Raw genomic sequence first — 19,560 nt, forward strand, 5'->3', positions numbered from 1 at the left:
TCCTTTGTCTTTCTTTTTTTTTTTTTTAAGATTTTATTTATTTAGGGCACCTGGGTGGCTCAAGACGGTTAAGCGTCTGCCTTCAGCTCAGGTCATGATCCTGCGGTCCTGGGATCGAACCCCACATCGCTTCTCCTTCTCCCTCTGCTGCTCCCCCTGCTTGTACCTGTCTCTGTCTAATAAAAAAATTAAAAAAAAAAAGATTTTATTTATTTATTTGACAGAGACACAGCGAGAAAGGGAACACAAGTAGGGGGAGCGGGAGAGGGAGAAGCAGGCTCCCCGCGGAGCAGGGAGCCTGATGTGGGACTTGATCCCAGGACCCTGGGATCATGACCTGAGCCGAAGGCAGTCGCTTAACCGACTGAGCCAGCCTTTCTTGTTTTTGTCATGCTTCAGCTCTTCACATACTTGATTCCTAGAGCCACGCAGCTGAAAGGGCTAGCGAAAAACAGGCTGACTCGTCTTAGTTAAATCCGTCATCCTAAAACTTAGGCCACCTTGCAATATTCCCTAGTCCTTTCAGTTGCTCTCTTTCCAATAACCGTTTTATACTCTCTGTCCCCTCAAATCTATATCTTTCCTGATTCTCACTCTTTGGCTCCTATTTTAGTGAGAAAGAAGCAATCAGAGAACATTCACGAGCTCCCACCAGTATATCTAGCTTTTTATATTCCTGCTCAGAGAATGTACTTATTTATTCCAGTATTTATTCCAACGTACTCTGCTTTCCCTTCTGTTCCTGTATTAACAGTATGCTGTTAATACCTGTTACTGTATACTCAGTTGGGATTGATTTTGCTCCCCTGAGGACATTTGGTTGTCACAACTGGGAGACAGGGCTGCTGGGTAGAGGCCAGTGATGCTGCAAAATACCCTGCAGTGTACGGAACAGCTCCCCACACAAAGAATTCCTTAGGCTAAAATGTCATTGGTGTCAAGGTTGAGAAACCATGCCATAAACAAACTGTCCATGCTCCTGTCCGACTACTTTTTTTTTTAAGATTTTATTTATTTATTTGAGAGAGAATGAGAGCCAGAGAGCACGAGAGGGAAGAGGGTCAGAGGGAGAAGCAGACTCCCTGCTGAGCAGAGAGCCCGATGTGGGACTTGATCCCGGGACTCCAGGATCATGACCTGAGCCGAAGGCAGTTGCTTAACCAACTGAACCACCCAGGCGCCCCTGTCCAACTACTTCTAAGGTCCATCGCATCCTCTAGCCTTTCAGGACATCTCTCAACAGTTCTCTCTCCTCTTCTGTAGAGTCCATATTTCCCTTTCTTTCCTACATCTTCTCAGCACACAGTTACGCTTTCATTTTCCTCATCTTAAAACACACGATTACCTCTTGAGCCCATTTTCCCCTTTCAGTTGCTTCCCATTTTTCTGCTCCATTTTATAGCAAAACATCTTAAGTTGTTCCCAGTTCCTCTCAGCCAACTCCCTATGAAGTCCACTCCACCAAGGCTGTTCTTTTTTTTTTTTTTTAAAGATTGTATTTATTTATTTGAGAGGGAGGGAGAAAGAGCACACGTGTACATGAGCAGGGGGAGGGGCAGAGGGAGAGGGAGAAGCAAACTCCCCGCTGAGCAGGGGCTAGATCCCAGGACCCGGATATCATGACCTGAGCCACCCACCAAGGCTGTTCTTGTCACGGTCACCAATGACTTCACATAGCTAACTCTAATGGCATATTCAGCTTCATCCCGTGTAGGCGATCAGCAGCGTTTGACACTCCCTCTTTGAAACATTTTCTTTACTTGGCTTTAGGACACATTCTCTGGTTTGCCTCCTTGCTTACTGACTGCTCTTTGTCTCCTTTGCTGCTTTCTCCTCATTTCCACAAGCTAGTAACTCTAGGGTTCAATCCTTGGACCACTTCCTTATTTACACACACCTTCAGTGATTTCGTCCAGTCTTATACATTAAAAACCATTTCTTTTTTTTTTTTTTTTTTTTAAGATTTTATTTATTTGACAGAGACACAGCGAGAGAGGGAACACAAGCAGGGGGCGTGGGAGAGGGAGAAGCAGGCTTCCCGCAGAGCAGGGAGCCTGATGCAGGGCTCGATTCTAGGACCCTGGGATCATGACCTGAGCCGAAGGCAGGCGCTTAACCAACTGAGCCACCCAGGTGCCCCACATTAAAATCATTTCGATGTGGATGACTCCTAATATTTTAGCCCCAACCTGGACTTCTGTTCTGAATATTTAGCTGCCGATTGGCATCTCGACTTGGATGCCTGATAGGCATCTCAAATTTGGCATACACAAAACTGAGCTTTTTTTCTCCCCATCTTCATGCTGCAGACTTCCCTATTTCAGTGAATGACAACCCCATTTTTCTAGTTGTTCATGTCATTGTTCATGTCAAAGCATGCTGGTGTTATCTGGCACCTCTTTTTCATCTCATCCAATTCATCAGATCACACCGACTTTACCTTCAGAATATATCCAGAATCCTGTTTCTTAACTTCCACTTCTGCCACCTTGGACCAAGCCAGAATTCTCTGTCTCTGAGATATTGCAGTAGCTGGTGTATCTGCTTCTCCCACTGTCCACTTAAGGTCTGTTTTCAACACGGCAGCCAGAGTGAATAGTGTTACTGTAGAAGCCAGATTATGTCACACTGCTGCTCAAAACCCTCTGTGTCTTTCTATATTGGAGTAAAAACTAGAGTCCTTCAAAGGCCTGTGAGACCCTCCATGATCTGCCCTGCCTCTCTCCACTTACTGTTTTGATCTCATTTCCTGCCACTCACCTTGTTCACTCTGCTCCAGCAACAGTGGCCTTTTTGTTTTTCCTTAAACACTGAAGATGTGCCAACCCCTCACGGTCTTCGTACTTGTTGCTTCCTCTGCCTTGAAAGCTCTTCAGCTAGAGCTTGTTCCATCAGTCTCATAATCTTTGTCTTTGCTCAGTGTTTTTTCTGTTTCTAGTGAGGCCTTCCTGACAACCCTACTTCAAATTACACTCCTCCAGCACTTTCGAGCCCCCTTCCCTGTTTTATTTCACTTCATAGCACTTACCACCTTTTTTTTTTTTTTTAAGATTTTATTATTTGACAGAGAGAGATCACAAGTAGGCAGACAGGCAGGCAGAGGGAGAAGCAGGCTTCCCACCGAGCAGGGAGCCCGATGCGGGACTTGATCCCAGGACCCTGGCTTCATGACCTGAGCTGAAGGCAGACGCTCAGCCGACTGAGCCACCCAGGCACCCCTACGCTTACCACCTTCTAATCTAATAGTTTTTTTTTAATCTTAAGTTTTATTTGTGTTTGTTGTTTGACTCCTCCCATTAGAATACAAACTCCATGAGACAAGGGATTTTTTTTTGTTTTATTCATTGCTGTGTAATTTCCCAGTACTTAGAATAGGGTGGATATTCAGTTACCATTCGCTGAACGAACAGATAAATTGATGTGGAGGTAAACCAGAGATAAAGACTGTTAAGTAAGAGTTGGGCCAAAAGATAAAAAGAATTGGGGTTATATGCACTTGGGAAAAGAGTAAGTTTCTGGTTACTTACTCTTTTTGGTTAAGTAGAAAATGCTGATAAACACTTTCTTCAAAAACAAAACAAACCCACACTTTTTTCATTGACAAAGGATAGACCCATAAATGGGTTGAAAATACACTAAGACATGGACGTTTACAATCAAATTTTGGGGTGGAAGATAGAGTGTTTGGGATACAGGTAAAAAGATAAATTCTTCTTGAATATATTTGAGAACAAGAATGATCTCTGCCTCTCTAGGCTTGGGGAGTTAATTTTGTAAATGGGAATCAAGCATGTTATTATGTAAAAGCCTTGGGCATTTATTTGTAAGTTTTTTTTAATATTATGGGATGGAATGGATCTTGGAGGGAGGACCTTCTTTAGCACCGTAGACCCAGCTGGTACTGCTTAGTAGGAGACTTCTTTCTTTAGGGAGCTTTGGGCTCTTGGCTGAGGCTTCTCAAGATAGTCTCACAGTTTTATAAAACCAAGAGACTAAAAGCATGGCTCCTTGAGTCCTAAATGGTGGACTTCTCCCCCTAGCTCAGTCTCTCCCGAGTCTCTTATTGGCAGTACAGGGTCAGTGTGTCCTGCTGATTTCCACGAGTGAAGGCACTGGGGGATTGTCAGGCCCCTGGACAGCATCCAACTGAATCATATATAGGGCCCCAGGGCAGGCTGATTAAAGGATCTGAGAGGCTCCTGTTACAGAAGGCAGTGTGAGGAAGGGAGCCTGTTCTTCAGTTTGCCTAGCCATTGGACTAGCTGTACCCCTGGGATCTTTGCTCTGTGGTTTGGAATTTCCTCCAACTCATGACTATGAGGGCAGCATCTTGGGATTATTGCCGTAGGACTTCATGAAGATACATGCCACTCAGACTACACGATTAGGAAGAATGAGCAGAGGAGAGGTGAGTATCATGGTCAGTTCCTACTCTGGGATATTTTCCCCACTTGCTGGCCTTGTTCCTGAATACCTGCTTTTGATTTGCCTGTAAGTCCTGCTCAGGGATGTAGCCTGAAGGAACAAGAATGTTGAAAGAAGTACATTTAGGGTTTCCCCTTTGGTGGTTCTTCTGCTCCTCTGGTATAAGGCCACCGTATCTTCAAAAGCCTTTCGGCTGCAGAAAAAAACCCCAGATTCAACAAGGAACAGAGATCAGCTCCTCCCCACCCATTGGGGGATTTTAGAGAGGATTTTAGGGAGAAACCAAGAATACTAGGCTTTTCCATCTCACAGCACAACGAGGGAGGCTGGGAACCTTGATTCCTGTGGCATCTGCTCTGCCATGGAGCATCCTTCCCCAGGGAGGCCTACTTTGTCTACCCTGCCCCTCCTGGATTTGGGGGAGCTAGTTTCCTTTTATGGCTAGAGCAGGGATTGAAAACTCAAAAGCCTGTAAGAACCAGACATATAATATCAAAGACTGAAGTGGACCAGGTGGGAACCCTGTGGCAAACGGAAGAATACGTGCCCTGTCCCATGGGACAGCAACTTACTTGGCTCCAGCTGAGTGTGTCCTTTGGGATGGAGGCCCCAAACTACCAGATGCATGTTAAATATTGGTAATCAATGTTAAAAATTGTAAATTCTGTACAATCTGAACTAGTGCAGGTAAGATCCAGTCCAGAGGCCACCAGTATTCAATCTCTGGTCTAGAGACTGCCTCACCAGAAGTTCTTGACATGGTTCTGCACATTGATCAAGCTTACTGAATAGGATAGTGCCATGTGATAGATGCCCACCTGGACCGAAGAGCTCCAGTTCACATCTGCTGAGGAAGAGGGTGCAGGATGACTAGAGGTGGGGCCTCATTTCTCAGGCAGGAGAGGAAATGAGTTACTGTTGGTAGTGCTGGGTTTCTTGTGGGCGTCGGCCTTGTGCTGTATCTCACGTCCTCATTCCCTCACCTGCCTGCCCACTTACCAGGTTTCTTGTAGAATGTGTAGAGCAGTGACAGAAGGATAACAACATAGCAATGAGTGCTGCCCACCAAGTGAGAAGGAACATGGTGAGCAGGCAGAGCGGAGAGCCCAGGAGGGAGAGCCAGGGGCTGTACCAGTGGAAGAAAGGGCACCAGAGTGCAGGGGATGGTGAATGCAGCCTATCTCTTGTCCAAGCCTCTTGCACCATCCACTCTTGCACCCCAAGGGTGCTCCTCCAACTCTCCCACGTCCTCCCAAACCAGGGCCTGACCCCATGCTAACACATGCCCACACTAACCAGGCAACCATGTAAGGGAGGCATGGAAACAACCAAAGTTGACAAGGGCATAGGAGCAGAGGAAAAAGTTGGAGATGATGGGGCTGGTGTTCACATCAGCTTTGGGAGAGATGAAAGGTCAGGGGGTCGGTCTTCAAATGAGTCATGGGTTTGAGGTCTAGAGAGATAAGGACAGCAGATTCTGGCTTCCTTCCCCCATACTCTAAAGCCCTAAAAGTCAGAGGTAGGGCAGTGAGGGGCACGAGGGGAAAGGTGATTCATGAAGGCCCGTGTAGGGGTGGAGGAGGAGCACTCACTGATAAGGATGAAGGGGCAATTAAGGAATGTGAGCAGAGGGCCTCACAGGTTCATGTTTCCTGCCTTAGCCTTTCCCAAAAAAGCCCATAACTGGGTACAGTTTGTTCTGGCGCAGCAACTTTTTTTTTTTTTTAATTTTTATTTATTTATTTGAGAGAGAGAGAATGAGAGATAGAAAGCACGAGAGGGAAGAGGGTCAGAGGGAGAAGCAGACTCCCTGCTGAGCAGGAAGCCCGATGTGGGACTCAATCCCGGGACTCCAGGATCGTGACCTGAGCTGAAAGCAGTCGCTTAACCAACTGAGCCACCCAGGCGCCCATCTTTTTTTTTTTTTTTAAAGATTTTTTTATTTTATTTATTGACAGAAAGAAAGAGAGTACAAGCAGGGGGAGCTGCAGGCAGAGGGAGAGGGAGAAGCAGGCTTCCCACTGAGCAGGGAGCTCGATGTGGGGCTTGATCCCACGACCCTGGGATCACGACCTGAGCCGAAGGCAGACGCTTAACGACTGAGCCACCCAGGCCCCCTGGCGCAGCAACTCTTAAGAGGGCATGGCAATTACTGGGGAACAGTCCCTGGAAGAGGGAGAATGATTGCCTCCTCCTCCTCTCGAGAGGCAGGAGGGAGTGAGGAGCACAGAGGAAAGAGCTGAGGGAGCTTAGGGGTCTTAACGGGCAGAACAGATGACAGTAGAGTGCAGTGGGGCGCCTGGTAATATGGGATGGGAAAACGGGAGGCAGGTGGAAGAGAGATCCCCTCCCCAAGCTTTGCTTGATGTACAGGCGGACTTTGAATTTTGCTATGTGAGCTTGGACTGTCTCTTACATCGGCCAGCCAGTCATCTCCACCTCCCTACATCATCATCTACCTCCTGGTTGCGGAGAACGGAGCCCTCTTGTACTCCTCCTCCTCCAAAAATTATACTCTTAGGATGGCCCTAGACTCTACCTACATTTTCTCCTTTTCCCCCCAAGCCTCTTGGTAAGATACCAACTAACTTGGAAGACTTTGGGTGTTGAAACAAAGCAGGAAAGGGCAGAGGACAGAATGGCACTGAAGATTCTGGGCAGACATCAGGGGGCTAGAGGCAGACACCGTGCTCAGTGCATTCCACTCATGTTTTTACCTAGCTTTCCCACAAGTTGTTAGACATTAAATTTTATCCTGTCTTTGCAGGTTTTACCCCGCCCACATGAATCCCCTTAGGTCATTTTTGTTTTTTGAGCATCTACTCTGTGCCAGGCAATGGGCTAGGTAGGATTTACCTCTCTCATCTTCCCCTTTGGTTCACTCACCTGGTGGTGATCAGAGAGGGCATATAGGCAGGGCCCTTGTTTTGGACAACTGTGGAAATCCTAGCCGTACTGATACTCTGGCCCCAGGCAGCTCCCATTCTGCACGCCCATGTTAGTCCTATTTCCTGGATCTTCTCCAATCATACAGGAGCCATGGGAATGAGATTGGGAACACATATTCCTTCGTGGGGAGAGAACCACATCGCAGAGCAGTAGGACTATCTAGGTACCATCAGTGCTGAAGGGCAGAATGGAAGTTTGTATGTAAGATGGGAGGGGGGGAATGCCAATTTTTTTTCCTTTTTTAAAAAAGATTTTTATGTATTTGAGAGGGAGAGAGCCTACGAGGAGGGGGGAGGGGCAGAGGGAGAAGCAGGCTGCTGAGCAGGGAGCCCCACGCAGGGCTTGATCCCAGAAGCCTGGGACCATGACCCAAGCTGAACGCAGATGCTCAACCCACTGAGCCACCCAGATGCCCTGGGAATACCAAATTTGATAATCAAAGAACACCACACAATTTTTTAATGAAATGAGGTATGGGGAGAAATGGTGAAAGGAGGTGAGGGGCTACCTGCATGTAAACTACTTCTAATGTGATTGATGAAGTCTCTTGCTCATTTCATCACCTATATCCTCAGGCCTCAGAGAGGCAGAAAGCAGGGTTCCAGGTCATTCTGCACAGAAGGCTGGAGTGGAGGGCCTTACCGCTTGTGGCAGAGATCCTCAGGTAGGAAAGTGTGTCCACGTGATGGCAAGGATATAGCTGTAGCAGGGTCCTGGAAACAAAAGTGGAATCATTAGTAGTAAGAGAAGGGGGCAGATGACGAGTATACTCCATATACCAAGGGGAGGTGACATTCTGAGGCATGCATCCCTTTAATACATTTCTCAGCCAGCTTCCCTGGTCTCACCTGGGTACTCAAAGAAGCAAGGGGCTTGTCAGCTGGGGTTTGTGAGGAGGAATATTCTAGCAGATAGTTGATAAAAGAGAGGATTGGGGGTTGCCTAGGTGGCTCAGTCAGTTAAGCATCTGCCTTACATTCAGGTCATGATCCCAGAGTCCTGGGACCCAGCAGGAGAATCTGCTTCTCCCCCTGCTCCACCCCCGCCCCTGCTTGTGCTTGCACGCTCTTTCAATCTCAAATAAATAAATAAAATCTTAAAAAAAAAAAAGGAGGGGATCAGGAAGATCATTTGGAGAAATACCATGAGTGACAAAAAAAAAAAAAGTGGAAGAGGAGAAAGAACTCCTCCTCCTCACTCTCCTCTCCATCCTCTTAAGTTCCCTTTCCCATCAGCCTCTTCCCAGAAAGGAGTCTGGCTAAATGGGTCTTTTTCCTTCTTGCCTCAAATTGTAAAATTTCCCTTCCCTTGCCAGAGGGGTGGATCTCAAGATTGTAAATATCTGAGATTTCCATTTTCTGGAAATGCCATTTCCTGGAAATGGCATTTCTCATCTGATAGCCTTGTCTAGTGCTCATCCCAGCAGATCCCTAGAATGAGTCCTTATTTTTCCCTTAAAGAGTTGACATATGGGGTCTGTTCCGGCAAATCTGTCCATTTTCAGGTTGGATCTCTGAGAACCTGCTCTGCCAGCTACACGTGCGCGCGCGCGCGCGCGCACACACACACACACACACACACACACACACACACACGCACTTCCACATCTCCCCACATTTGGCCCTTTCCAGATCTGTCCAGCTCTCAACGGCCATCCCCTCAGTTACTCTTACCCCCCACCTTGACTCCCTGGCCACTGCCTTAGACATCCACTCCACACTGCCCATTGCCAAGCACAGAAGAACGGTCATGGTCACCATGCCCACCAACCCTAACTTATTTTCCAGATCTATGTTAGGTAGGTGCACCCATGCTCCCGGAAGGGCAGCACACAGAGGTAGTGGGTTACAGAGACTTTAGTGACTGATTTGATGCCTCCACCTGATTCTTAAAATGACTTGTCCAGGCCGGAGTCACAAAAAGTACAGGCTGGTGGTCATCGGACTTGGGAAAAGAGCGTATCAAAGGAGGGAATGAATATTACTGGGAGCAGGTTTGAAAAACACCTCTGTGTGGGGCGCCTGGGTGGCTCAGTCGCTGGGCGTCTGCCTTGGGCTCAGGTCGTGATCCCAGCATCCTGGGATCGAGCCCGCATCGGCCTCCTGCTCAGTGGGAAGCCTGCTTCTCCCTCCCCACTCCCCCTGCCTGTGTTCCCTCTCTCACTGTCTCTCTCTCTCTGCCAAATAAATAAAACTTTAAAAAAACAAACAAACAAAACATCTCTGTGAAGCCTGCCTTGTGCCTAGCCAGGGCTCATTAGCCAAAGCGAAGATGATCCAGGTGGAACTGCCAAGTGCTGGACCCAGGCTTCTTGAAACAGGAAATAGTGCCACTGAGAGGAGAGGAAAAAGGAACCCATCTGGTCTCACCCCTCCCCCACGTGAACACCACCCTCTCACCCAAGTGTAAGGAACAATCGTGCTTAGATCCCCGGTTAAGTCAGCCTGTCGGGTCAATCTATCCAGCCTGGACCAATCTTTTTATTGGCCAGGGAATCCACCCCAGCAGCCCCCAGCCTGTCCTGCTTTCCAGGGAGACGGGAGAAAAGAGGCATTGCTGTCTCAGTCCCTAAATTCCTTCCTCGTGAAGGTACCTAGAACTGCAGCAAAACCCCCAGATTTAGGGAGTCTCAGAGTAAGAAAGAGGTGTTATCCTGGGTAGAGGGAGCAACTGTTGGTGTCCTGCCTCAGTGAAAATGTTCATGGCCCCCTAGGACTTTGGTCCCCCCAGCAGTGGAGATCACCCCACCTTCTACAGTCCTCATCCCACAGACCTGGGTGAGGGTTAGACTCACCCCGACTCTCTGAACACACAGGGTTTGGCTTCTCTTTCTCACCACTGACCCCACCTCGGGAGGGAGGAAATACTGAGCTGCGGGGTGGATCACCTGTGGTGCATAGTCCTGACCCCTGCCCCTTCACCTGTGCCCTGGGTGGATCCAGCCTGGTTATGTGTGCATATCATGTCAGTACTGTTCCCTCAAGGGTCTCAGCTTTATCGTGCACAGGAAAACCAATAATCAAAGCCTAGATCTGACCCCAAATACACCCTTCCCTCTTCTGGCCCCATGCTCCCTCCGGTCTGCGCAGACCAGACTGCCTTCCCCCTCCCCCGCCAGACCCGCTCACTCCCCCAGTCACATCCTCCTTGGCTTCTGAATTTGCCTCGCTCAGCACAAGGACGTGACCTACAGGTGGAAGGGAGGAGGTCATCTCGGGACGAGGCCCAGGGATTGAGTGTCAGAGTTTGGGCACCCGGAGCCCAGTCCTCAAGCCCGCCAGCACCGGCTATAATTAGTCAGGTGGGGCCACTGATGCGGTTAAGGAGCAAGTTCCCTCTGCCACACGGTCCGGGTCCGAAGCTGAGAAGGTTCAAGTGAGAGGAGGAACGCTGGTGTTTCCGGAGGGTGACTATCGGAATGGGATGGGGGCAAGCCGGGTGGGATACTCTCGGGGTACTGAGTCCGTACACAGGCTTCTTGTATGCTTCACCGCGCTTCGTGAATCCCAGAGTTGGGCAGTATAGCCTAGCGGCTCGAGCCTTGGGATGGGGGTGGGGAGTGGGGTTTGAAGTAGGGAGAGGGGCTGTCATGTCACTGGGCTGGAGGCAGGGGTTCCTCCGGCCTCTCTGGGTCCAGCACTGAACCCCTCCTCTCTTCCCTCTGTTCACCTGCGGCAAAACAGCCAACTGGATGATGAGCGTCTCGGGCTCTGCACATCGTCCCTCTGACCCGGGGAGCGTCTCTCTTCCTGCCCAGAAGGACCGCCTTGGCCTCCCTTTATCCGACCGGAGAATCCCCTCCTGGCCTCCTTCCCCGGACGAGGATCCCAGTTTGCCCCCTTTTCCTCTGGAAGAGCCTGTCCCCAGGCCTATGGCCCCAGGGAACCTTCCGTCGCCAGCCTTGTCCCTAGAGGAGGAAGAGAATGAAGACGAAGAAGACGCGGCAGAGCCGGAGGGACTGCACAGCGAGGAACATCCGAGCCAGTTTTTCGCTGAAGCACAGCGGCTTCGGGAGCAGAGGTTGTTGCTGGACGAAGAGGTGTCAGTTGGGGGACGAGTATACGGGGTGCATCGGGTAATCTTGGCTGCAATTAGCAGCCTTTTCCGAGACAGGCTGCTGGGCGGCAGAAGTCCACGACAGCCCCTCAGCCTCAATGTGGCCGCCGGGGCCTGGGAGGCCGTGCTGACCTTTGCATATGAGGGGTTGCTGGGCCCTGCCCCGTGGGGAGATGTGCTGGTCGTGGCCGAGGCTCTGGGAGCACCCCGGGTGAAGGCCGCAGCCCAGGGGAGACGCAAGGGGGCTGGAAGCGCCAGGGAAGATGAAAAGCAGCCCAGCCAGGGAGAGGAGCTGAGGGAGAACCTGCGTAGCATCGAGCTCCTATACAAAGAAGGCATCGGGTGTGACCTGGAGCTGGAGGCAGGCGGCTGCCGGCTGCGAGGTGAGGACCTGTGGGGCATTACCTTACTGCAGGTGCAAATATGTGTGTGCAAGCTGCAGGTGGTTTGATCCCTACCACAGCGGTTTTGATCCCTGCCGCAGTCAGAATTTCCGTGGGGGTGGCCTTTGGTGCCTTTCCTGACCCACTGAGAGGCATGCGCAGCTGAGTTGTTTTCCTGGGAGCACTGACAGATTTAAGATGACCCCGTGGCTTTCCCTGGGGCCAGGAACAAGAAATTTCCAGCCAGCTGGCTGATGTTAGGAGTATAGTCTAAGCCAGGAGAACAAGCAGAAAGTGATTGACTCAAACAGGGATTAACCAAAGGCCCTTCTTGGCATTTTCTATTTAGGATACAGGAAAGCCAGAGGAATATGGTGGAAAAACTCACCATGTGTCCTCTCACCTAAGGATGCTTGACACCATGGTAGATACGAGTCCTACAGCTAACGAACAAGGTCTGCTTTTGTTTTGCCACAATCTTTTTTTTTTTTTTTAAGATTTTATTTATTTATTTGACAGAGCCACAGTGAGAGAAGGAACACAGCAGGGAGAGTGGCAGAGGGAGAAGCAGGCTTCCCGCCGAGCAAGGAGCCCGATGTGGGGCTCAATCCCAGGACCCTGGGATCATGACCTGAGCCGAAGGCAGACGCTTAACGACTGAGCCACCCAGGCGCCCCTGTTTTGCCACAATCTTAAGACCACCAGGACATGGCACTTTGAAGTTAACTGTGCTCATCACCAGGAAAGCTAAGGAGGGTTGAATAAGTTGAGTGCTACTCAGATTCTACTAACTTAATGAGGTACTGGGGTCCAGGAATTTTTACACACCTCATCTCTTTTCATTCTCACTGCAAACTAGTGAGGTGGGTACCATTATTCCTAGATGCAGGGTAAGAGCGGTAAACTCAGAGATGTTAACTGGTGAGAACCAGGATATAAGCCATTATTCACTAGCCCAGTCTGCTTTCACTAGGCCATGCATTCCCTCCTAAGCAACCAAACCAAAGACACAAAGGATCTGACAAATGGGAGTTGGAATGCAGGCACATACAAATTTAAAATTAAAAGATACTGATTCAGAGATTGTCTACTTCAGCTTGTATACTGATAAAGAGAACAGACTTCAAGACGTCCAAAGTCACATAACTACTGCTCATTAGAATGACTGAAACCCAAAGTGCTTCTTGGACTCCCAGAGGAAAAAGCATCTTGTCTTAGCTTGGACTGCTTTTTTTTTTTTTTAAAGGATTTTATTTATTCATTTGAGACACAGAGATAGAGAGAGAGAGAAGAGAAAGCATGAGCAGGGAGAGAGGCAGAGGGAGAGGGAGAAGCAGGCTCCCCGCCAAGCCAGGAGCCCGATGCGGGGCTCGATCCCAGGACCCTGGGATCACGACCTGAGCTGAAGGCAGACGCTCAACCATCTGAGCCACCCAGGCGGCCCAGCTTGGACTGCTTTAACAAAACATAGACTGGGTGGTTTCACAACAGAAATTTATTTCTTACAGTTCTGGAGCCTGGAAGTCCAAGATCAGGGTGCCCCTATGGTCAGGTTCTGGTTAGGGCTCTCTTCCTGGTTTGCAGAGGGCCACCTTCTCGCTGTATGCCCACTCGGTGGAGGGAGAGTTATCTTGCTCATGCCTCTTCTTATAAAGGCAGTAATCCCATTCACGAGGGTTCCACTCCCATACCTAATTACCTGCCAAAGACCCCACCTACAAATATCACCACACTGGGGACTATATGGCTTCCACATATGATTTGAGGGGAGGGGAGACATAAACATTCAATCCATAGCAGGTCTCTAAAGTGCTTGTTATCATTTCTGATAGTAGCAGATGGAAGGGGGATTTACAATTTCATAGTTATAAAATTCTCTCTAGGGTTTGGAATTTAAACATACTCATATCCCTGCTTTCATTTCCCTAAGAAACATTCCAACTTAATGGTGGAAACCTGCCGGGTAAAATTCTAAGGGAATACTGATGAGTAGGAGGGAGAATACAAGTGGCTGTGACCCTTTCCCGGTGGCCCTGAGCTGTAGGTTGGTTGATTATATGGCAACTGAAATGACTTACCTGCTTTGATGAATGCAGATTTTCTCAGGCAATATGTACTTGAAAGCTGTCACTGATAATCACTTCTTGGGAAGCACCGAGGCGCTACCGACTGCTTAAAAAGACAATCACCTGGGGGCGCTTGGGTGGCTCAGTCGGTTAAGCGGCCGCCTTCGGCTCGGGTCATGGTCCCGGGGTCCTGGGATCGAGCCCCACATCGGGCTCCCTGCTCGACGGGGAGCCTGCTTCTCCCTCTCCCTCTGCCTGCCTCTCTGCCTACTTGTTCTCTCTCTCTATCTCTCTGCCAAATAAATAAATAAAATCTTAAAAAAAAAAAAAAAAGACAATCACCTGTCCTTTGAGAGAGACCAATGTGCCACAGTTGGTCAGAGCAGCTGGGGGTTCATAAGCTTCCCCAGGAGTTCGGCCCTGTTAGCTGCCTGAGAGGACTTCCAGCAGCATTCCCCCCTTTTTGGTTACGAAGCACTTCAAACACGCAGCAAATTAAGAAAATATTATGAACACTCAAACACCCATCTCCCAGAGTTAACAGTTAACATTTTTATGATATTTGTTTCGTCTCTTTATTTTAGTTATCACTGAAGTTTAAATCTGTGGCATTTTGCTGACAAATACTTGGGTCTGTGTCTCTTTAAAAGAGGACATTACCATAATACCTTCCTCATGTCTAACAAAATGAACAGTAATTCCTTAGTATTACCTAGTCCACGTTGAAATTTTTCCACTTGTCCAAAAAAATGTCTATTTAGCGCTGGTTCATTCAACCCAGGACCCACTCAAGGACTATGCTGTGCTCAGATATATGTCTCTTATGCTTCCTTTACTCTTGTATGGTCCTCTCTCTCCCTTTTTATGATTTGACTTAATTGAAGGAACAAGATTAGTTATCTTAGAATGCTCCATTTTCTAGATGTGTATGTGTTTTCTGTCATGGTTTTAACTTGTTTCTTTAGCCTCTCAATTTCCTATAAATTTGAATTGAGAGCTAAAGGTTCAATTAGATTTAGGTTAAATATTTTGGTCAGAATACTCCATTCTGGATGCCAAATATCTCAAATTGAGTTGCATTGGGAAGCATATTAGTTTAGAGAGTTAGTAGCATTTGTTAACCGGATAGTTTCAGTGTCATGAGGGCCATGCAGACAGGAAGGGCACTGATAACGCAAGTATGCCCCTTGCAGCCTGACATCAGTGCCAGTGGGTGGTGAAGATCAGCTCAGACAGCCATGGAATAGAAAATAAATCACTTCCTTTCTCTAGGACTCAGTTTCCTTCTCTTAAAAGGAGTGATTGAAGAGGATGATTTTGAAGGCTTCCAGTTTAAAATTCACGACTCCATGAATTGTACTGAGATGGGGGCAGGGTGCAGAGAAAAGCTGCACACGGGAAATCTTAAGCAGGAGATTGCGCTTAGAGGAGGTTAGGTCACAGCCATTCCTGAGTGTGGTACCATTTTCCAAGTAAAACTGGACTAACAGAATGGCTGAAGCCAGTGGCTCTTACAATGGCAAAGGAAAGAACTTTATTTTGTGCACGACAGAGACGTATATAAGTTGCACATTGGTCTTTGCAGTTTATTTTTTTGTGCCCCCTTTTAACAAATGCTGTCTAGAGCATCTACTCAACTTGATTGATCAAGGCTCTTTTTCCAGTTGACCTGGATCAAAAAAACTGAAGCAGTGTTTATCACGGTGTCTTCAGGCCACTAACATGAGATTCATGCAGGGTGCTTGAAAATGTTAAGATACAAATTTCTGGGGTCTCCATCCACACCTACTGAGTCAGAATCTCTGGGGGTGGGTCCCTGAATCCTGCATTTTAACAAGCACCCCGTGGTATTCTGTTGCACACCACAGTTTGGCCTGGGGCCTTGGGTGGTGGGCCCAAGTTGGGGGTGTGAAGCTGGGATTGTGCCTGGCAGTTTGCAACACTCTGGATTCCCATCTGCTTCTCCTTCTTGCAGTGCACCGAGCAGCCCTGGCCTGTGGCAGCGAGTTCTTTGGCGCCATGCTCCTGAGTGGGATGAGGGAATCCCAGGGCACAGAGGTGTCTCTGCACACCATCTCTGCCCAGGACCTGAGACTCCTCGTCTCTTTTGCCTACGCGGGTGCTGTGCGGGCAGGGTGGCCAGGACTACTGAGAGCTGCCCAGGCTGCGGTGCAGTACCAGAGCTCTTCTTGCCTTGCTCTGTGCCAGAGAGCCTTGGCGCGGGGCCTCAGCCCCGCACGTTGCCTGGCCCTGTTCCCCATAGCTGAAGCCCCTGGGTTAGAGAGGCTCTGGAGCAAAGCCCGTCACTACCTCCTCACCCACCTGCCTGCCGTGGCTTTGTGCCCCACTTTCCCTTCTTTACCGTCTGCCTGCCTGGCTGAGCTCCTGGAGAGCGATGAACTACACGTACAAGAGGAGTTCGAGGCCTTCATGGCCGCGTGGCGTTGGTTAGCTGCCAACCCTGAGACCCAGGAGTCAGAGGCCAAGGCCCTGCTTCGGTGTGTTCGCTTTGGCCGCATGTCCACCAGGGAGCTGCGGAGGGTACGGGCCGCTGGGCTTCCTCCACCCCTGCCCCCAGACTTGCTGCATCAGCTCCTGGTAGAAGCTGCTGTTCCGGGTCAAGAGAGGCGGAGGGAGCCTGACCAGGCACTGGTAGTGATTGGCGGGGATGGGCTCCGATCAGACATGGCCAGAAGACAGCCCTCCCGAGGAGTGTGGTGGGCCCGGGCCTTCTGCTGCGGCACGGGACTCGTTCGAACCGTGGAGTGGGGACGGCTCCCTGCTCTGCCTGCCCCAGGGCGCTTCCGGCATGGGGCTGCGAGCCCGGCAGGAAGCCAACTCTACGTGTGTGGGGGACAGGATTTCTACGGCCGCTCCAACACCCTGGCTTCGACTCTCAGGTATGGGCCCCACAGAAGAGCAGGTGGGCAGCTGAGGGAAACCGTTGGCCCGGCCACCCACAGAGTCCCAGGGTCACTCTTCTCTTCTTTTGTTCTGCTGTGTCCAGGTGGGACCCCGGTCAAGAGGACTGGGAGGAGATGGCGCCTTTGTGCCAGGCTCGGAGCTTTTTTCCCCTGGTGGCCCTGGATGGACTACTTTATGCCCTGGGTGGCCGAAATGGTGATGTTGCTCTCAACTCTGTGGAGGCCTATAACCCCGAGCTCAATGTCTGGAGGTGAGCAGGGAAGGGGCTGTTTCTAGACATCGGGGAAGGACTAGGGGACTTGGAAGAGAAGTCGAAGAGGATTTTTGCCTGATCACGTGCCCTGTTCTCCCTTAGGCCTGCACCTGCCCTTCCGGCACCACGCTTTGCCCATGCAGCTGCTGTTTTGGAGGGCCGATTGTACGTGAGCGGAGGCTGCAGCGGCACTGGCCAATACCTGGCCTCACTGCTGCACTATGACCCCAAGCTTGAGAAGCCAGGGACACTTCTGAGCCCTATGGGGGTACCTCGGGCTGGCCATGTCATGGCTGCTCTGGGTGGCCGGTTGTATGTAGCAGGTGGGCTAGGCGAGACGGGGGACCTACTGAGCTTTGAGGCCTATGAACCGAGGACTGATAGCTGGACTCATCTGGCACCTTTGCCCTCCCCCCATGTGGGGGCTGCAGGTGCTGCACTGCAGGGGGAGCTACTGGTGCTGGGGGGCTACAGCCACCGTACTTATGCCCTCTCCCACCTCATCCATGCTTACTGTCCTGGCCTGGGCCGATGGCTCTGCCTGGGAACTCTGCCCAGGCCTCGGGCTGAGATGCCTGCCTGCATCCTGACGCTGCCCACTGTGCAGCACATAGCTTTGGTTCCCACACGGCACCAAACCAAACCTGCTGGGTGAGTGGGGAGCAGCAGTGGATGGGGGTGGGGGGGTGGAGGAAGGGATCAGAAACATCATGAGAGAAGGACAGAGATGATGGGGGGAGAAAGAGAAGGCTTTATTCACGATAGCATTTTATTCCAGCACAGTGTTTTATAACTCACAAACTGCTTTTGTATATATGATCTTCATTGAGCAAAAGGTAGCTCCAGAATTCCTGGAAAAGGCTGTTGGAGAGGGGGAAGCAGCTGAATGCCTGGATATGGCGAGGAGGCCCAGGAGCCACTCTACAAGGTTTAGGGACCCTGACACCGTTGTTGGTGGGGCAGGTGCATCTGGCTGGGAAGATAGTTAAGAAGGTCCAGTAGTCAATGTGTAGGGGCCATGAGAGGACAGTCAGAAAAATGATGATTCTGACTCATGGATCAAGATGAAAAATGTGGAAAGGCCACCCTTGAAAGAGTTTGAGAAGTGTGGGGGAAAGGACTGTAATTGTCACGCTCTTCCCTTTTTCAGGACTTGCTCCTTTCTACTCTCTAATCCCTGGGACACCTAAGCCCTCTTGGCAATATTCTTTCTCAGGTAACTTGCAGGCTCGGTCCGGCGTTTCCTCAGCCCACGCGCTGCAGGCTGCCCCTGAGAGCCTCTTGGCAGAAGCCCTTGTCCCCACCCGGCGCTGCACAGGGGCTTGAGTCGCCCCGGTGAAGAGGTGGGAGTGCTGCGTGTGGGGAAGAGGCGGAGGGCCAGGTGAAGGAGTGAGGCGTCTGTAGTGGGAAGGGGGTGGGATGAGGTTTGAGGGGTGGGGTGGAAGAAGCCGGAAGCCTGGCTGCCTTCTTTCCTTCCTTGGGGGTGGGTTCAGGGGTCAGGATTGACAACAGGACAGTTGCTGTGTGAGGTCCGACCTCAGTTGTGAGAGGAGTTGTCAGAGGAGGCCGCAGAGAGAAAAAGTGAGAGGCAGAGAGGACTCAGAAAAGGGTTTTCCCTCTTTTCTTTCCCTTTCCTCTAGGGTTTTTAAGATCCATTTCCCTTTTCTTGGCCAGGCAAAGTTAAATCAGATGCTTCCTCTCCCCCTTCCTCCACCCTGTTCTTCCTTCCTTTTTCCCCCTTTTTTCTTTTCACTTCTCCCTTCTCCCACACAGTGACCTCTCACCTACTATGTTCCAGGCACTAAATGAGGCCCTGAGGACACAGAGATCAGAGAGCTCCTGACCAGCAGGTGGACTTGTCAGTGGACTTAGGAGTATGGCCACTTATCTCATCCTTCTTACCCCTCGCTCTTAGAGGTATGACAGCGCAGACAAGGGAGGAGTGAACTCGGCCCAGGGAGGGCTGCTGCTAAGGAAGTCATCATCAAATGGGTGTAGTTTGAGTTGGATTTTGAAAACCCCTTGGAAACTCACCAGTCAGAGAAGGAGGAAGGCATTCCAGTCAGAGAAAAGAGGCAAGTGGGACATGTAGTGCCCTGTGTCTCTCTAGCAAAGGAGAAGTCAGTATTCCAGAGGGTCCTTCGGAGGCTTCTGCTGCTGTTGCCAGCCCACCCTCTTCTCTGGAGCTTTTCTGAAGACAGTAGCTTTCACTTAATTGTATATTCCCTCCATTCACAATTCCCCTAAGTCTTTCCTGTCTGGTATTTCCATTTCTGAGCAGCTCAGGGCAAAGAAGGGCCAGTTCTTTGTATAGGTCAGTTTTCTATTACCATTGTTTATTAAGATTCTCGTGCTCCTAAGGGTGAGATAAAGGAGCCTCTCTTGTACCTTTCTTCGTCCTGGCCGGGAGGCGCGTGACATACTTTTGTTTATATTTTTGAGATTTCGTTATTAGGTTCTTTTTCCCCCCGTATCTCTCTGTTTTGGAGCGTAGATGAACATG

General features: G+C 50.0%; 1 protein-coding gene across 2 annotated transcripts; it reads left to right on the plus strand.

Annotated features, from left to right (window-relative positions):
* The first annotated feature begins 11,012 nt into the window (after positions 1 to 11,012).
* Positions 11,013 to 17,722, plus strand: KLHL33 (kelch like family member 33). 2 transcript variants are annotated; one of them, XM_028119396.2, is made up of 4 exons: positions 11,013 to 11,813; positions 15,855 to 16,779; positions 16,887 to 17,054; positions 17,160 to 17,722. In XM_028119396.2, the coding sequence occupies exons 1-4, from the start codon at positions 11,066 to 11,068 to the stop codon at positions 17,710 to 17,712; spliced, it is 2,394 nt and encodes a 797-aa protein (XP_027975197.2). In that variant the 5' UTR covers positions 11,013 to 11,065; the 3' UTR covers positions 17,713 to 17,722. The 2 variants fall into 2 exon arrangements, with proteins under 2 accessions (XP_027975197.2, XP_027975198.1); XM_028119397.2 differs by lacking the exon at positions 11,013 to 11,813 and adding an exon at positions 12,376 to 12,613.
* Positions 17,723 to 19,560: the final 1,838 nt, after the last annotated feature.

The sequence above is a fragment of the Eumetopias jubatus genome, unplaced genomic scaffold (genome assembly GCF_037043125.1).
Source record: "Eumetopias jubatus isolate StellerSeaLion01/CBP00866 unplaced genomic scaffold, mEumJub1_p1.0 scaffold_7, whole genome shotgun sequence".
In the NCBI taxonomy this organism is placed as follows: Eukaryota; Metazoa; Chordata; class Mammalia; order Carnivora; family Otariidae; genus Eumetopias; species Eumetopias jubatus.